Genomic DNA, 15,460 nt, shown 5'->3' with positions numbered 1-15,460 from the left:
TAAGGCCCAGGTGGACGATAGATGATAACAAGTAAGACTGGTTTCTGAGTTTTACAGCTGGGGTGGACAAGGTTAAGCATCAGGCTTTCAAATGAATTAAAAGTCTGTCTTGGTCTTTCGTTAATTAATAGGCTGGTGTGAAAAATTGCTGCCACACCGCCCCCTCGGCCTGTGCTTCGAGATTTCTGGTAGTTAGAATGACTCGGGGGTGTTGATTCATTTAAACTAACATACTCATCCGGCTGCAACCAGGTTTCTGTAAGGCAGAGTAAATCGATTTGTTGATCAATTATTAAGTCATGTACTAACAGAGACTTGGAGGAGAGAGACCTAATATTTAATAATCCACATTTCACTGTTTTACTCTTTGGTTCAGATGTGGATACTGTATTGTTCTTTCTTTGTGATTTTTTATGTTTAAGTTGTTTATTGCTGGTTTTTGGTTTGTTTTTTGTCTTTTTGGGAGCTGACACAGTCTCAATGGAGATGGGTTTTTGGGGGGTAGCAGGAGGAGAGAAGCTGCAGAGAGGCGTGTAAGACTGCAACTCTGCTTCCTGGTCCCAACTCTGGATAGTCATATTTTGGGGGGTTTAATAAATTTGTCCATATTTCTAGAAATGAGAGCTGCTCCATCCAAAGTGGGATGGATGCCGTCTCTCCTAACAAGACCAGGTTTCCTCCAGAAGGTTTGCCAATTATCTATGAAGCCCACATCGTTTCTGGGACACCACTCAGACAGCCAGCAATTTAAGGAGAACATGCGGCTAAACATGTCACTCCTGGTCTGATTGGGGAGGGGACCAGAGAAAACTACAGAGTCCGACATTGTTTTGGCAAAGTTACACACCGATTCAATATTGATTTTAGTGACCTCCGATTGGCGTAACCGGGTGTCATTACTGCCGACGTGAATTATGATCTTACTGTATTTACGTTTACCCTTAGCCAGCAGTTTTAAATTTCCTTCAATGTCGCCTGCTCTGGCCCCTGGAAGACAATTGACTATGGTTGCCGGTGTCTCTAGCTTCACATGTCTGAGAACAGAATCACCAATTACCAGAGTTTGACCCCCGGCGGGTGTGTCGCCGAGTGGGGAAAAACGGTTAGACACATGAACAGGTTGGTGGTGTACCTGGGGCTTCAGTTTAAGACTATGCTTCCTCCTCACCGTCACCCAGCCGCCCTCTTTCCCCAGCTGCTTGGGGTCTGCCGGGGAACAGCTAGCGGGGCCTACGCTATCTTCGGCTGCACCAGCTACAGGGGCCTGGCTAGCTACGGGTGAATGAAGGGTGCGAAGCCGAGTCTCCAATTCAGTAATCCTGGCCTCCAGAGCTGCAAATATGCTACATTTATTACAGGTATCATTACTGCTAAAGGAGGCCGAGGAGTAACTAAACATCTGACACAATGAGCAGGAAAGTGCAGGAGGGACAGGTGAAGTAGCCATGGTGCTAACGAGTCGGCTACGAGCTAAGCTAAGCTAGCGAAACAGTAAAGAGACAGTGAGTGAATACTTTGGCTATAAATTAGGTAGTGAGTACACAGAAAGGGTGATTCAGATGAAGCACGTTAAGATTATACTATGAAAAAGGGATGTATCAAAAGATTTAAATTAAATTGCTAAGCAGAAAAGCTACTCAGAAACACCACTGTGTTTGAGCAGGAACAGGAAGTGATACTCATCTGATCCTTAAAGGGGCCAAGACTGAAGGTAGCACAAATACACCAGGAGCAGGGGTCCGTTCTTCGTACCTCGCTTACTACATCCAAGATCAAATGACACATCCAAGATCAAATCATCGCGCCAACTTTGAGCTCGCTAATCCGGTTCTCCGAACACACCTGTTGTTGACGATTAGTATAGCTGGATGAAGTAATCTGAAATCACTGGGTGGCTTAAAAGGGGCTACGCATTGATAGTAGAAACATTGATCGGCAACTAGGGATGCAACGATACCAATTTTTTCAAACCGATCCGATACCGATACTTGGATCTGAGTACTTGCCGATACCGAGTACAAAAACCGATACTTCTGCCACACACAAGTTAAACTTAACCGGTAGTAAAGAAACGACCCCACACAGCTCTTTAACACAAACGAAACGTTTACTGAACGTAAGGGCAGAGACAAATACTGTACAACACATCCCTTTTTTAAACTCAAATGATATTCCAATTCCTTAACCAAATGAAATACACTGTATAAATGAAATAATTCCCTTTCAAATTATATTAAACAACCCAACTTATTTTATCACCTTTTGGTAAGTGACTCACTAATATACACTCCAAAACACGTTATATAAATCCACTAAACATACAATATTCACACATGGGCGCCACACACACTCACATTCACACTTGTTGCAGGCCTGTTTGCTGCTCACGCCGGACGATGGAGAAAAATCCTCTTCTCCCCAGTAAGAGCACAAAAGTCTGACTTACAGTTCCGTTGCTCGGTAGGTCGCCATTCACCAGTCCCACACTAAATCCACTCCCTGCGGACCCGATGCTGTCTCTGCTACAGCGCGTTAGCCGGTCACTGTCCAGCTCTCCGACAGTCCATAGCAGCTGCCTCCGTGGCGCAGCCAAGCAGTCCGGGCTAGCCTTTAGCCTCGGCGGTCATGGCTGGAAACACAGTTTTCCACGGACGGTGGTGCGACCGTTGAAACAAAAAGTCACTTCACCCACACTCTGTTGCGAAGCTCTCACACGGTTAGCTTTCTAGTCACACACTCTTTTGTGCAAGTTAACCTCAGTAAAACTAGCCGAGTCTCTCACTTTGGTTCAGCTAACCTCGTGCATCTCTCCATGCCGTTCTCTTCTGTGAACTGTGAACACCTTATGTGGCGTTCAAGTCCATGGGAATTATGAGTATCTACTACCAAATTCCCATCCGGGCTACATTAGTATCGGTTCATGGTATCGGTTGACTTTTACGAGTACGAGTACGCACACATTTTACAGTATCGGCACCGATACCCGATACCAGTATCGGGATCGGTGCATCCCTATCGGCAACCCTTTGATTGGTCGGCGAAGATGTCGAAGGAGCGCGCTCAGTATTTTTCGGCAGCAGAGCAAGAACTCTTGATTGAGGGATTTCAGGAGTTTCAGAGTTTAATTAAAACGCAAGGGAATACTGCAAAGGCTGCAAAAGCAAGGAGAGAGGGCTGGCAGAAAGTTGCTGACAAATTAAACTCGTAAGTAATTTATTATATTATATTACATTATATCCTCTTTCACATTAGAGCCACAACAGGACCCACTAGAACATGGGGACAAGTAAAAGTGAAATATAAGAATATTCTACAGAATGGTAATAATTATCACTTATATTGCTTTTAGTCTCTTGAAAAGAGACCCTGAAATAATCTGTTTGTTTGTTTATAACAGCAACCAAGAAAAGGGCAGAGCAAATAAAGACAGGTGGTGGTCCTGCACCCCCTCGTCACACCCCGGCTTTTTGTACTGTGACATTTATTGACATTGTGGTTTTTGTTGTGTGTAGTTTTACATAACACTCCATCACTTTTACCTGTTCCCATGCAATTGGTGACTGAAGCATGCACAGTAAGTTGGGAGATATATATATGTATATATATATATATGAGAGAGAGAGAGAGAGAGAGAGAGAGAGAGTGTGTGTGAGAGAGAGAGAGAGAGTGTTAAGTAAATAATACCCTCACGGGAAAATCGATATCTCTCTATGAGCACACTGTCGCGCTGAGCTAAAGGATCCTGTCTATCCCGCAATATCCGCTGAATTCTGAAAACTCTCCTTATCAATCTTGCACCTTCTGCAATGGGTTGCTCGCGTACAAACGGACAGGACATGGCTGCGACAGACTTCCCAAATCCACCTTCACTTTTATAGCCGTGGTCTCTCATCTTGATTACACGAAGTGTTTTACTATTACTACTCTAAAATATGAATTACATCTGAAATAATCAAATACATGAAATAGAATGATTAATAGTACATTTCCCTTTTTTTTAGGAAATGACCTGTATGTATCTGTATGATATCAATAAAGGAATCAAATACTGCATTATCTTTAGTTACATTGATAATATTTATTTATGGAAAAACAGTGGAGAAATATCGCTGTTGCTTTCGTATAAATGAAGCGGACATACCTGAGAGGCCGCGATCTAATCCTGTTTACATAAAGTAAGCCTGCTCCCAAGCAGGTTTACGCTTACGGATCTGTTGCTATGACAGCAAGTCCCGGATGAGCTTCGGAGAACCGAACGATCCAAGATCACGCGAAATCGTCAACAATTAAATCCAGCTAACTTACTTAGCGAGGTACGAAGAACGGACCCCAGGTCACAGGATTGTGCACTGTGCACTTGTTCTTCCTGTGGAGTCTGAGGGAGAATGGTCAGGCTAACTGTGTATGATCAACACTAAAAAAATCAACATGAGCACAAAAGCTGAAAGTGGATTCTTAATTCAAAAATGATGTTCCATGTGTAAACGTGCACCTGTGATCAACCATAAAGACTCTGATTAAAAATGGAGATATGTACATTAGTTTAATGACTGTGTGAGAGCATCACTGGCTTTATTTCCAGACTGCAGAGTGTACACAATGTATATGTTCAGGTGGGGATGATGTGTATGTGAGACTGGAGAAGGCAGATTGTGTTTCAGCTTTCTCGGGTGTGCGCTGTGCTCCTGACAGCGATCATGTTCACTGCAGAGATTTCACACACATAAGCTAAGTGAGACCTATCACCATGATCAATCACTTTAACTCTCTGTTCTGAAATTCTTTAATTCTCGGTGATGCTATCTTGGATATTAACCACTGATGATGATTTTATCTTCCTTAATGTGATGAGGAAGACTCACTACATTCATATTTGGGAAAGGCACCCCAGACTTTTTCCTCATCCTGCCACATGCTGTCATTATCCTGTAAACTGCTGCTGTGAGCTACTCACCGTGAGTGTCAGTGTCAACAGTCCGACCCTCTGCTGCGTTCTCCAGGAGTGTGGAAGTTGATTGTGAAGCACTGAGCGGATGTTGAAATTTGATTTGGCTCACTGATACTGAAGTAACACTGCTGACATGAATGTTTATCATAAAATTAATGTTTTTCACGAAGTCTGCAAACCCAGGGCCAAAAGAGTTGGCACACTGTATAAAATGTCAGTAAAAAAAGAATGCAATGATAGAACATACAAAATATATCAGATGTTTGAAATATTTTCTCATTGTGAATTTGATGAAAGGAACACATCAGCCGGAGGAACATTTTGCACATAAGTCAGTTAGATAGGCAGCTGGTCAGAAATGTCATGGGTATAAACAGTAAAAGACTTTGAATATTTCATCATCAATAAATCCTGGGAGGCTGGAGCAATGACTTTGCGCAAAGGACAACACCAAATATCAATATTGGATGCCTGAGATCTTTGGGCTCTGAGGGCTCTGCATCAAAAACAGACATGAACCTGACATGAAAATCAGAGCAGGGCTCAGAAACACTTCAGAAATAACTGGCTGTGAACACGGTTTGCTGTGCCATCCACAAATGCAGGTTAAAAAGAAGCTATATGTGAGCATGATCCAGAACCGTGGCTGTCTTCTCTGGACCAAAGCTCATCTAAAATGGACTGAGGCAAAGTAAAAAACTGTTCTGTGACTAGACAAATTGAAATGTGAATTTCTTTTTGGAAGATATGGACGCTGCACCCCCTGAACTATTAAGGAGAGTTACCATTCAGGTTGTAATCAGCACTCATTTCCAAAGCTGATATGGGGGTGCATTAGTGTCTGCAGCCTGGTCATCTGGAAAGGCATCTATAACAAGAACATGGCTTTGTAGTACGAGAGTCTGGATCCTGGCCTTCCCTGTACTTTAGACCTTCTGGCACATCATGAACTGAAAAATAAAGTAAGTTAAGACCCAAGATTGCTGAGGAGCTAGAGTCCTATATCAGACAAAAATAACAACATTCTTCTCCAAAAAGTCTAGCAGCTGCTCTCCTTCAGTTTCCAGATGTTTATGGATGAAGAGGGAAGCTACACAGCCCTGTCCTGGCTTTTTTCAGATGTGTTGTTGTGATCAAATTCAAGCGCTATTTCTATGCTTATAATATTACATAGTAAGAGATGCTATAGTTAAATCCATATTATGATCGTTCTGCACCACCGCAAAAACCTTCTTTTGCCATTGAAAAGCAAACGTTCAATTTTGCAACTGAAATGCATGGACACTGTTATTCTGTGGCTAGCTTTATTGCGTGTGCATTTTATGGAGCAAAATTTTGTGAGGAGAGTATTTAAATTGACGGTCAAGCTAATAATCTTACTTTGCAGCCCTTGTCGCTGAAATATATGCTGCTAGAAGTGTTCATTTACAACATCGTCAAAGCTATGGTGTTTTGGCTCTGTCCCGTAACTCCTTAATGACTTGTCCCCTGTCCCACATATTTCTGGTCCTTAATGATAGAGGTATTTTGATAAATAAAGTAGACTTAATTTACTTTGCAGCATAAGGGGGAAGAGGAGACTCCCAAAACAGCACAGTGAGGCAGACGAGTTTTTACAGAGAGTGATGTGCTATTAAAAAAGACCAAAAAAATTAGAAACCTTAAAAATACATAAATCAACATCAATAGTCAACATCATCAATTCACCTAATTATGTGTATGTGGGGTTAACATTATAAATACTAGCTTTAATTACATGTTCAAAAAATTTTGAGTTTGAGTTTGAAGTTGACATATTTGGTTTGGCTTAGATTTTTATGCCAGGCTTGGAACCAGCAGGGGTTTTACATCAGCTTTTGATTTTCCTGCATGAGATTTGTCTTTCCTCCCACTTGTAAAAGGCAGACCTTCATGTATCAGGCAAATGTGCTCACCCTGGCACTATCAAAATTACACTTTCAAGGATATTTTTGTTGCAATACATGAAAGGTTGTTACAACATTATGTGTTTCCAAAGTGCAGGGGTTTGCACATTTCCCTAACAAAGCAAAGGTGTCTGGTTAGCAACTGTAAGGATGCTTCAGGATCCCAAACCATCAATTGTATTGCTAACCTCACAGGAAAAGCGTAATTAGGGGAACAAGAAAAATCAAATTGTCATTACTAATGCTTAATAAAGGAAACTGCAGGTCACACAAATGAATAAGCTTTGCGTACAAGCAGAGCTCTGAAAAATCACATGTAGTGACTTTCATGTAGTTTACTTTGTTTTCTTTACTTCTATCTAAAATCAGATCTGTTACATACCATATGAAACATCTGCCAAAATACAGCTACTCACATACATCTAAAGTGTATTATATTAATATCTGAATGTTACAATATGTAATATTGATTTTAATAAATGCTGGTAAGTTTATATGGCGTGTAGCAAAAACACAAGCAACCCACACAGGTGGCACAGTAGCTAATCTCATGTGGACAGATCAGGATGGGGCAATAAACAATGTCTTTTCCACACCCAACGGGTAATTGTTGAGTCGCAGATTTATTTCATGGAATACTTTATAATATTGAAAACCTTTTCTGGATAAATCATGTTCTCTAACTGAACTGATTTATCCGGATTGCTGATACGTTATCCAAGACCCCACACAGTTTCCAGTATTTTCTAACAGTAGAGTCTGTCTTAATAGAAAATATCAGTTCTCATTGTTTGGCTGTTTCACTGCCATAGGTCTCATGCTATTTCTTAGGGTACAGGGGAGGTTGTTAAATGTTTTGTTCATGAAGCAAAGAGTTCATGTCTGAAAAAGCCACTTGGGTTAATGTAAGAATGAAATACTGGAATGCTTTGAATGCAGTGTGACACAGTCCAAGTGGGCTGTCATGTGTCTTTCAATCTGTGTAATGGTGACACACTATTTAAAGAAACTGTTAAAGGTGAACTGTGGTTTCACTTATCTTTTTTTTATTTAGGGGCACACATAATATATTTTATCCCCTTTGTAAAGAAACTGCACAAAATTATATAAATCTGTTGTCACAATCTGGGTGAAGCAGACTGTGTGGATAGAGGACCCAAGTGCTGACACACAAAAGAACAAAACTTGAGCTTAACAAAAAATAAGCCGTTTATTAAAGCCTGGTGAAACCGTACAAAACAAAAGGGCAAGGGTGAAACTAAACTATAACCTAAACTGGGTGATCTAACGCTAACATAAAAAACCTGGACATGAGCATGAACATGAATGTGGAAACCTGGCATGAAAAACCTGTAACGTGAAGACTTGACATGAATACATGAAATTCCTGGAAACATGACATGAATGTAGTAACAACCAGACGACAGGCAAGGAATGAATGAAAACTCAGAGTCTAAATACACACAGGAGGTGATATGGGGAAGTGGAAACACATGGGGAAACAGCTGATTTGAATTAAGTTAATGACAACACAGGGGAAGTGAAACTAAACACACTGAACATACAACACCAGAGCATTTCAAAATAAAACAGGAAACATAACAGGAGGCAGACATGACACACATGACGAAAAACGTGCACACTATAAATACATACAGAGGAAAAAGGGGACTGGAGATGAGACATGGACATAACTAAGCACAAACAGACCATGATGGCTGGGAGGAAACACGTGACAGAAGGAATGGGTCACAAGGGGAAAACATGTAAACGAGGTGGAGACAGGAAACAAAATCATTACTTCAACGCAAGAAGGCCGAAGGAGACTTAAACACAAGGGGCGAAGACACAAGGGGAGTCTAATAAACAGAACCTAGTTAAAATAGAAATGAGCTTAAGATAACTAAATGAGACTTAAATATAAACCGTAAACATCGAAATATAAGAAAACTCAAAACACTGGGTCAAACGACCCAGGATCGTGACATCTGTAGTTTATAAGCTTTATTTATTCTTGTTAATATTGTATTACGTTTAATGTTACTCCAATCGCTGCACCCTTCATTCTTGGTGAGCAAACTGTAGGCTCTATGTTAACCAGGTATCTTTGTGTGTATTCAGGTGAGGAAGGCGGATCCCTCCACATTGGTGTTCATAGATAATGCTGGGAGACCACAACAGTCTACAGACAACCTCAACTTCAGGCTGGTTGAGGGCATTGATGAGTGAGTATAAAACATTATGTCAGAGAAGAAGCAGGCAAATGAGATTTTTTTGTGTGCGTGTCCTTCACTCTAGCAGTGAGGTTCAACAAATTACACCATGTCGATTGAGAAACTCATTTTAGCTCACAGCGAGTAGAAACAATGATGTAAGGAAATGTTCCAGGAAGAAATAAAACACATCCAACAACATATTTCCCTGGTGACGTTTCTGATTTGAACAGCTTTCAAATCAGCAACACAGAAACGTCCACTGGAAGCTTGTTAGATTTTTGTTACAATGTCTGTCTGATTAGATTAGCGTGCTTTCAATTAGCCTGCTATTCAGTATGCTGAATGAATCAGCTCTGATAGAAATTCCCCTTTGTCTGTCACTTAGGATTACTAAGCTCCTCCATAAAATTCTCTTAAATATCTTAAGCCTAGACTTGGAGCTGAATAAAAATAGAATGTTAAGTCACATATTATTTCTCATGACTGAAGATTAAAGAGCTAAATAAAAAAGAAACTTGTTAGTTTTCAGAGGTGTTGCAGGACTAATTTTATTTTCTTAAAGTCCAAACTTGCTGTATTTAATTAATATACATTCATTTTCACATGATAGATCTTCCTTTTTTGTACACTTTACTGGGTTGAAGGTTTCATTTGAATTTATAAAATTAATGTTTTTTGTCAATAAATATGTCATGACTATACTGTTAACTTGTTCATCCTCATAATAAACATAGCCAAGTGTGAAATATTGAAGTTATATTGAGCCAACAGCTCAGGCTTCAAACTCTGCTAAACGCTCAATTTCTGAAAGTTTTGTTCTACTCTTTGCTCTTTATGACATCACTCAGAGCTGACAGAAGACCTGCTGTTCAGATCTGTTGTTTATCAGTGGCAGCCAATCAGAGGAAATATGGCTTAAAAGGAAGTTGGTCTTAAAGCTCAGTATGAGAAAAAGAAGATTTTGAATTATTGATCATATTAGAGTTACTTTATTATTGTCTAAGAATAAAAAATATGTAGCTGGAAGTGAGTAGAATTTAAAATCCAATAATTGAAATCTTTCACTTTCAGAAGTAGTCAGACCCCTTACTGTGACTCAAAACAGGTGTGTCCCGTTTTAATTATCCTTGAGACATGTGTAGAATTTGTTAGGAGGCCACCTGTGACAAACTGAGTATAAAGGTTCCACAATTCACATGGTACTGTATGTGAGGGCAACAACTAAGCCAACCAAGGTCCAAGAAACTCAGTGTAGCAGCCACAAACCTATAGCAGGTTATGGATAAGGACTAGGGCGTAACATTTTAAATGCATGACGTTTGGGCCCAGCCAGAAGTAGAACTTGCCAAACGGCTTATTTAAGGTAATCAAGGCAACCATAACATCACTCCACTCCCAGTGTAACAGAGCTTCTGATGTGGGAGAACCTTCAAGAACGATTACCTCTCAGGCTGCAAACCATCAGTCAGGTCTTCATGTGAGAGGAGCTGGACAGAAGACACAGACTGAACAACACATGACAACCTAGAGAAAATTGTTATCAAAGTAATCTCCTTTGTCAGAATTTCAGCGCCACATTTATTGAATCGCAGGCATTGCTTATGACTAATACCACTAGCCAGACAACCCTGAAGTGCCTTAATGACAAGTGTCCTTGAGTGGCTCCAGGCAAATATCAGACTTGAGACATTCTAAACTGAAGGAGATGCACCTAAAAATGGAAATTAACAGACACGTCTCATCCACTTTTGTGTAGATTTTAGATATCTCTGAAGAGTTGAGTAAACTAAGAAGACTGAAATCTGTAACTACCACCAAAGAGTCTTCTATGAAGTGCTAAGGGTTTCAGTGCACTTGAAAATGAGAGATAATAGTCTTATAATTGTCTTAAAAATATATTTATTTTCATAAATTCCCAAAGAAAGAGTTATTTCACGCGATCAAGAGTTCTGTAAGTGAAAGTCATTTATGGAAATAAGCTTGTGGTCCATGTTCTTCCATGATACGTAACAGATAACAGGGTCTGTATGCAGCTCTTTGTTTAGTAGCGTCCTCTGACAACGTAGTATTTTAGTCAAGGACTGCTGCTTTAGAAGTTTAGAAGTCACTTTTTTGTCTAAACTTGAGTTTTCTGAATAGTTCTGATTTGATGGCACATTGGCATTTTTTATTTGGCACCTCTTATGTGATTACAATATGCTCAATCACTAGGTTTGTTAACTACGCTGAACAGGCAGCAGTTTTAGGGTTACTGAGTATGCTAATGACCAAATCATCTCTTTATCATTTGAAAGTCATCAGTCTGAAACAAGCCATTTTCAAACAGTGCAGGTGGATTTGAGCTGACCTCTAGGTCAGTCATACAAACAAAGCTCACAAATTACATCTTCTTTTATACACATATCATCTTTTTTTGTCCACAACGGCTGCAGCAGTGTCGGTTTACTGGAATTAGATTCATAAATTTCTTGGTTGATGAATACAAAACATGAAAATAAACCACTAGAAGGATGTGGTCACTTTAACATCTTTAAAATGAACTGTGTAAACATACATACATTTCGGTTCCAAAAGTTGTTGTTGTGTTTTTCTTTCTCTTTTTTCTTTTTAGTGTGGCGATTTGTTGACCTTTGCTGCTCTTGTAGCACTAGAGGATGGCTAACATTGATGTCTCTAAAGCTTTTTGCTTATGACTTATTGGTTCGGGAAGCTTGAATCACCAAATGACTTTCCAACCTGACAGAAGTCTACACCACACTATCACAAAAATCTAGTATGGCACAGCATTGTAAAATAAAAAAGTAATAATAATAATGTATGGCCCCCCTTTTCCTTGTTTGTGAAAATCTTCATTAAAAATCTCCTATGATTATTGATCTGTTTGTGAAAAATCACGCAGAGAGTCAGAGGCAGAGAACTATGGACAAAACAAAATTAACTTCAGATAAACTGCAAACAGAACAAAAGGCACAAATATTTAAAGGCAACAACAGGAAATCTGGCTCTGTTTAACCCGAAGAGCCAACAAAACTGAATTAAAGAGCAGATTACAAACAGTAAGTTAAACACCATCCTTCCAGCTGAAAGAAGCAAACATGTAGTATGATTGTGTTTTATAGAATGCATCTTGTGTAATAATTAAACAACAGTCTCTTACACATCCTTGAGTTGAATTTCACTTTTGCAGAGTAAAGGTTATGGTATGCAGTGGGACGCATACAGTATGAAGGGTGGTAGAGTTTTCAAAACTTTATTTATATTTACAAAGAAGGACAACACGTTTTTTAATTGCTGTGTAGTTGTTGCTTTTTGAATTTTTAGAAAAAGCTGAAATGGAGCTGTTAAGCCACGCCCCTGAGAGGTAATGAAGAAAAGTGTCTGCTTCCTTTTAATGAATCAGCCGGGTTCAAAAACTAATGATGGCTGAGGTAGTATCTGCTGTGTAATAATCACTATCAACATGAATTCTTCTTGTGGCACAGAGTGACCTGACCTCTACCACCGTCACCAAGTCTAAAAGTGTACTTACTAAAATACTAAAAATATACAGTTTGTGGGTAACCTCAACATTGAAGTAGAAGAGCATCCCAGCAGAATGAAACTTTTTTTGATAATCCACAAGTTTTCTTCTTGTGCCACCCTCAGGCTAAGATGTCAGTCTTCAGTAGCCTTGCAGCCTTTATTCTAGCAGCATGCTCAGGGCAATTTTTTGAACTTTTCTTGGTAAAGCATTTTCTTCTTTTAAAGTGTTCTGTACAAATCAGGCTTGGCGCCATTGTTTCATCCCTGGCACTGCTAGGACTGTGAGAAAACCTAAATCATGAGCAGGTTCTTTGTTTTTTCCTATGTTGTGACGAGTAAAGAACATGACAATCTTTAGAGTGAAACAGCCATTAAAGCTAAAACATATCAAAACCAATGTTTTGTCTCTTGTCAGATTTCCAGAGAAAGCTGTGTCTGTGCTGCACTCAGGCTGTCTGGAACGTCTTCTGCTACACTCCCTTTACACAGACAGGGAATTCTGGGACAGCCACGGCGGGTCCAGCGGTCTCAGGCCTCTCATCCACATGGTGGAGCAGAGAGGGAAAATTCTCCTGCAGCACATCAGGGACAAAAAGCTTCAGCTCAACAGGGATCTGTGACTGACCTGATCAGGCCAACCTGGATTATAAAGTAGATGCAAACTGCAGATCAATGAGCTCGAAATCCTATTAGCTGTCGTGAAAGAGAGCAAGAGTCGCTGGAAGAAAAGAAGCCTGCAGAAATGAAATGCATTGTATAATTTAAAGCACAAAAGTCATTTAGATTGAAAGTGCCCATGCACCGAAGCACAAAGAAAACAGATTTAGAATGGTTTTTGCAGTGCAGAGTCATCCAGGGGTCACATGGTGGTATAAAATATTTAAATGTGTGCAAACAGATCAACAAAGCAACAAAGTGGACTGAAACACTGGGAGCTAAGTGCACTGTCTGGCAGCCCGAACCCAGCAAGTCATGAACATGTTTGAGTTTCTCACTTCATGATGCGCCTTTCATTCTTCGTTGTTTAATCTTAGTCTTCTGTAGTATTGGCTGTACAGCAGATACAGTATTTTTAAAAGGTGCAACTGCTTTTAAGTCAGCTGGCCAGATGGACTACTGTGCTCTTGCATTCTGGTCTGCACTTTGTAAAGGTGCTAAAGGGCCCTCAGTGCCTCACAATGTGACGCCCACGAGACTGACCAAATGTCAGCATGTGGTGTTTTTAGAGTAAGATTGAGTTGATACAAAGCACCCTGAAAATTTCTAAAGGTATATTGCAACTTGCGTTATATCACCAAGTCCTACCACAAAAGACAGTTTGATGTCTAGGCTTCAAGCTCATCACTCACACCAAATATGATTCCCACAGAAACTAGCGAGTGATGACTAAACATCCTCCCTGGAGCCTACAGGTTGATGGAGGTAGAGACCCAGGACAGCAGAGCCATTAATATGTCAGAGGGAGAAATGGGAAATTTGGGAATGAAGGAAGACTGCTAAGGCTTCGGCAGGTGTATGACATAAGGAGAGAGTGTGTATGACTTACCAGCCAGAGCTCACAAGCTTCACTCCATTTAATTCATTACAAAATAAAGTCTGTTGTCATGTCTCTGCTTTAGCCTTTTTTTATTGTTATTATTCAGGAAACAGAATCAAAACTAAACCTGAAGGTGTGTCATTTTGTGTACCCTGTTAAAAAAAGAGAAAGCAGTCGTAAATTTGATTGACTCAAATGGTTTGATCATCTGCAGAATATGTAATACCCCTGTAGCTCCGTCTGTTCTTCAGGGCGCCTGTCACTGGCTTTTCATTGAAGCCTCCCATCTGCACTCAGTAGCTTCTCCCCAAATGTCGCCTCAATGAAGGGAAATGTTAGACAAATTATCCCCCCGTTTCCTCCCCCTGTTTTAATATTACAGAGAGCTAGCAGCAGATCGAGTGATTGATTTGGAAATCTGTTTTTGTGAGATAAGCTTTTAATCGAGGGATTAAAACTAGCTGTCAGCAAATAGCTTCTGGAGCAGATCCTGGAAGCTTTTTCATTTATAAAAAAAATTGACCAAATATATTTATTTATATATATATATATATATATATATATATATATATATATATATATATATATATATATATATATATATATATATATATATATATATATATATATATTTATTTGCAAACTGGCTGACCTTGTACATTGGATAATACAAAAAGTGAAACTAAAGTTGAAAGAAAATTGGATAAAAATCAAATACCATTAGTGAAGGAACTGAGCTGTGGTCTTTTTTGTTTGAGCAGCACGTATTTTAAGCTGAACTATCAGGGAAAAAAAACCCTTTTGGTATGTTGATATTGTGAAAAGCACAGATGATATCAGTTGAAGCTTTTTTATATTTGACCCATTCTGAATTAAAATTCCAGGCATATTCAATTCACAGATTAATGACATTTTCTATGGCTCCCTCTTTCATCACTGAATAAATGGCTGTAATGAGAAATGATTCAGATGTGTGATCCTCTCTTCATCACCACTCGGTCTCTTTTACATTAAATATTTTTCCTTTTTTTTTTCTCTGTTTTTTTCTTTTTTCAGTCCGCTAACTGTGCTGGCTGCTGTTGGATTTTGCTATTTTTGCATCCGTTCAGTCCAGCTCATTAAGCCCCATCTGGATTATACCATACTTAATGCTTTCAGACATAAATAGTAAATCCTTCATACTGTACTGCTGAAGGACGGCAGTTCAAATACCAGAACACTGGGACTAAAGAAAGGCAACAAAATGAAGGAAGTGGTCACAGTCACAATTTAGATGAGTGAATACAATACCAGGATTAGGGTTTAAAACTTT

The 15,460-nt window shown here is 39.6% G+C and overlaps 1 protein-coding gene across 3 annotated transcripts in view; it reads left to right on the top strand.

Annotated features, from left to right (window-relative positions):
• Positions 1 to 14,460, top strand: part of gask1a (golgi associated kinase 1A) — a 90,001-nt gene extending 75,541 nt beyond the window's left edge. For 2 of the 3 annotated variants that reach the window (XM_019364929.2, XM_019364928.2), the window contains exons 5-6: positions 8,995 to 9,098; positions 13,027 to 14,460. In XM_019364929.2, coding sequence (XP_019220474.1) covers positions 8,995 to 9,098; positions 13,027 to 13,231 — 309 coding nt within the window. In that variant the 3' untranslated portion in view covers positions 13,232 to 14,460. Of the gene's footprint in view, positions 1 to 8,994; positions 9,099 to 13,026 lie in introns of those variants that run through there. The other variant, XM_025911155.1, reaches the window with a different exon arrangement.
• Positions 14,461 to 15,460: the final 1,000 nt, after the last annotated feature.

Source organism: Oreochromis niloticus, linkage group LG11, assembly GCF_001858045.2.
Source record: "Oreochromis niloticus isolate F11D_XX linkage group LG11, O_niloticus_UMD_NMBU, whole genome shotgun sequence".
In the NCBI taxonomy this organism is placed as follows: Eukaryota; Metazoa; Chordata; class Actinopteri; order Cichliformes; family Cichlidae; genus Oreochromis; species Oreochromis niloticus.
Note: the sequence above shows the minus strand (reverse complement) of the source record. Positions and strands in the feature narration are given on the sequence as shown.